The 4,212-nt window shown below is 44.1% G+C and overlaps 1 protein-coding gene across 1 annotated transcript in view; it reads right to left on the bottom strand.

Moving 5' to 3' along the window:
* Positions 1-753: 753 nt before the first annotated feature.
* Positions 754-4,212, bottom strand: part of LOC125507033 — a 23,869-nt gene continuing 20,410 nt past the window's right edge. Inside the window, exons 2-4 of the mRNA XM_048671731.1 lie at positions 2,664-4,210; positions 1,794-2,043; positions 754-1,696 (exon numbers count right to left, since the gene is read on the bottom strand). Of these exons, the coding sequence (XP_048527688.1) occupies positions 1,149-1,696; positions 1,794-2,043; positions 2,664-4,210 (2,345 nt within the window). The 3' untranslated portion in view covers positions 754-1,148. The remainder of the gene's footprint in view (positions 1,697-1,793; positions 2,044-2,663; positions 4,211-4,212) is intronic.

Below are 4,212 nucleotides of genomic sequence, written 5' to 3'. Positions count from 1 at the left end.
CAGTACTAGTGAGGAGGATTTATCGTTATAGATAGGTTGATCAGGGAAGATGTCAAACAGAGGAGAACAGGGAGTGCATAGGGAGTGAATGGGTGAACCAGAGGAGAATACACGTTGGATGGAGTGCATCGTAGAAATGGTGTGGAAAATTTCTTGTTGTGTGAATTAGATTGTTATAAAATGGTGAAAATGAATACATTTATTGTTTGTTAGATACTACTTCCTTTGTTCCATAGTGTAAGATGTTTTATTGACAATAGTGTAGTGCGAGAAAACGTCTTATATTATAGGATGGAGGGAGTAGATGATTTGAACGAGACTATCTGTTTACTTGTGTCAGATGCATGGTTTGCCATTTATTTGTATGCCAATCTGTGGACCAGATTATTATCTTCAAATGCAAATCACTTTATATAATTTTCTACACAATTTATTTTTCACATCACCGCTCAGCATGTCTAACTTAGATATTGTGTACCAGACAAACAAAATCTCATATCAGCATGTTCTCGACATATACAGACCACTGACAAGATAATCTATGCTCAACATGTCCAAACGCATCGCAGCCGTACACACCCTTGGAAGTTTCAAGGGTGCCCGAGCTGAACCAATCTCAAATATTTGGAAGAGCCACATGAGACTACAACCCCAACCTCCACCGCTGAGAGATCCCGGCCCATGTCTGAGCTAGGACAAACAGAAAAACAAACAGTGCGATAGCATTACCAACACTTGTAAGACGCAGAGCCATATGTCCTCAACTATTCTCTTCATATTTCATTTTCTTTGGGCAGGGTAGCGGCTGGCAGCACAAGCCATGGCCGTTTCCCTTGGATGGAAGAAGCAACCTTTACAACAACAATGAGAATGCAAAATCATGCAACAACAGCTACCTGCCCTATCAACAACCATCTCTGCCAACAACACAGTTAACCACCCGGGAGGCATCAGCCATCATCCCCAGACAAGACTCTGAACAAGGTAAGGAGGAGGAAGAAATATCACATGTACAAAAGGATCAAACAGAACTGGTTTGGGGTTTGGAGGAAGGTTGGTTTTTCTACGGCCCGACGCTATCTACTGCATTGATCCTATCGACAAAACGATGCGCCCGCACGCATCAGCTCACGCCCGACAACGAGGCGTCACCGCCCGTCGTCCCTCCTGCTGTCAGCCGCCCGCGACGAGTCCCTGCTGGACGCCTTGATCGCGTCCGCGATCATGACGGCCACCGAGGCCTTGTGGAGGGCGAGGTCCGCCTTGTGCATCAGGCAATGGGCCTTCTCCCTCTTGAGCCTGGCCATCGTCGCGGCGTGCTGCGCGGCGCTCGTGGCGTCACGCAGCTTGAGCTCCTCGACGTCCACACGGTGGCTCTGGGGCGCCTGCTTCGAGTTCTGGTACTCATGGATTGCAGTGTTCCAGTGATCAGGCACGCCTCCTCGCCTTATTTTCTGGCTGCGGAAGGACGGGGACGGTTGGTGATCCTCAGAGAATGCAAAGCTTGCATTCCTTTTCATACTGTTAGTCCTGAATCTTGGAGTAGAACCTCTGTCCGAAGCATCAGACGTGCGAGGGGAATCTGTTCTCATAGAGAACCTGGGGGAGTACCCTGTTGGTGAATTAAGAGAACCACCGTCATAGGATTCATATGTCCTCCCATCCCCAACATATTCGCCGTTTTTCCGGCCTGAAGCTTTTGACAAAAAAACAAACAAACAGAAACTGTATCAGCAAATGCAGGGGGGAAAAGCACGAGCCGTTGATTTGACTACAGAACATAAAGGGTGTACCTTGTCGGTAAAAGCCATCCTGCTCTCTCGAAAAGCTGTGGCATCCAGAGTACATAAGCTTCTTATGTGATCTCTGCTTCGGTCCCTTGGATACCTGAAGCCGGAGTCCACGAGGTTTCAAACAGAAGGCAAAGAGTGCAGGTTTGGAGGGCGGCCTCTTTCCTTGGTACCCATTTGATGAACCCTGCATTCTGTTTACTGCCGATTCCCATTCCTGTAGCTGCTGAGCATAAATCTTCCACATAACAGGCTGAAAATGATAGAAAGTAAAGTCAGAGGGAGTATGCACTCAAGTCTCAACATTGTTTGCTGGACTGCGATGGTACCATCTGGTAAGATTAGAGCATGATAGCGGAAAAGAAATGCAACAATAAATCCTTTCCCTGGAAGCATGAGCTTATTTGCAGCCACTTAATGAACCACATTAGAAGAGAAACTCCAAATCAAGTTACACTACACAAAATAAGCTACCGCCTAAACTATTTGAACTAACAAAAGAATCTTTTGCTTTAATCGATTGGTGCTGTCAAAGATTGGAGCAAAAAACAAGCAAAATTTTCCATTTTGGATCATTATGTTAACACAGTGCTCCATCAATGGCATAGTTGGAATAATTCGAATAGAAGTAAACAGACCTACATAAGCATAAGAAGCTACAGTTTACAAAATATTAGTTTGTAGGAAGGACCACAAAGGAGCCAAGGCATATATATATATATATATAACTAAACATCCCGAAGAAGATAGAAAACAGATTCTGAAATGCTTACTCGATCTCTGTTTTTGTCATAAACCATCAACATGGTGATCATGTACAGGAAAGTAAGGCAAAGCTAACAAGACAAAACAGAGCATGAGAAGACATATGACCTGAAAATGTCGAACAAGCGGCATTCCCTTCTTCTGCCTCTTGTCATGCCAATGATCATGTATCACTTCAGTGATGTCCAGCGGTGCATTATCAACATCTAGTTCCTTAATCTGATCAATGGTGAGCGCACTGCAGTTATGGGTATGTGCAAATTTCTCAAATTTGTCCATGATCTTCTCAAACAAATCCTCTGTTAACTCAGATATAGTGTTGTTCTTATCTCGCTGAGACTTCCTCCATCCTGAAATCCACTCTTCATCATCACTATCCATGTCATATATCACACGGGATTCGTCAAGAGCCATTTCAACATCTGGCCCGATATGGCAAAGATAATCTTGGGGGCGCACAAACGATACAACATCATTATCGTCATGACCTTCAACCAAGCGGACACCAGGGATTGGAATGTTTTTAACAGATGCAGCTCTGATGTTATGACTATAGCATTCATCATGCATTTGTTTGAAAATCGACCACTGGCTTCTGTCAGGAAATTCTAGGTACCATTCAGGGCCCCCTTTCCACAAAATAGCATGCGTATAGCGGTTAGTAGCACCAGGCTGCAAAACTTGAGAAACTTTGTGAACATACTTCTTTCCTTCAGCAAGCCTCACACAGATACTTCGATCACTCTGCCCATCGGTGTGAATTGTGATCTGAGTATCATATTCCCTCCATCCTCTATCACCAACTGTTACCAGGACATTTGCAACACAAGCCAATGACTCCGGGCTGCTCTCCCCACTTCTAGTATTATCAGGAAGCCTCTTTGAACCATTAGTCTTGGCGATGTTGTGAGGTTGTATCTTGCGGAAATGTCCTTTGTGTTTTGATCCTAGTTCATCACTTCTAGGAGAAACTGAGTATGAAACATGGGTTCGTGTTTTCTTAGAACCACTAGCACTGCCAGTTGACATGTTATCTTCTGGCCATAATTTTGAACCATCTCCAAATGTGCGTGATATGGATGTAAACCTGTTCCGATGGTAGGACGTCCTTGGGGCAGTTGGTGTGACACGACCAATTGGATGTTCATTCAATTCCTGAACCAAGTTAGATACAGGCTCTGTGGCTTTGCCATCTTTGCTAAGTAACTCATCATCCAGAGCATCAGATATCTTATCTTGAGGAATATCCATGGAAGGGTAACTTTGTTTAGATTTCTCTGGAGAGTTTGTAGCATTATGACTGGAAGAACAAAGTTTGTCACCAGCTATGCAAGTCCCATTTTGATCTGGCAACCTTCTGCTTATCACATTGATATCACCATCACTGTTGTCACAATCCAGACTTACGGTACCCGTCTCCAAGGAACAAACCTGCTTAACCAAAGCAGATCTATGTTGTGAAATAGACTGCTGATTATCTTCTACAGAAATTTCAGAAGGAGCAGCCTGGTGAACTACAGCATTGGAAGTTAAGTTGGTTTCAGTGAGCAGCTTTAGGTGATGACGTGCAGCTGCCACGTCCACATGATTTCGAGTACATTCACTTTGATTATCAAGACAAAATATGACAGGATCAGCATCAGGATAATTAGATTCT

The sequence above is a fragment of the Triticum urartu genome, chromosome 5 (assembly GCF_003073215.2).
Source record: "Triticum urartu cultivar G1812 chromosome 5, Tu2.1, whole genome shotgun sequence".
Taxonomy (NCBI): Eukaryota; Viridiplantae; Streptophyta; class Magnoliopsida; order Poales; family Poaceae; genus Triticum; species Triticum urartu.
Note: the sequence above shows the minus strand (reverse complement) of the source record. Positions and strands in the feature narration are given on the sequence as shown.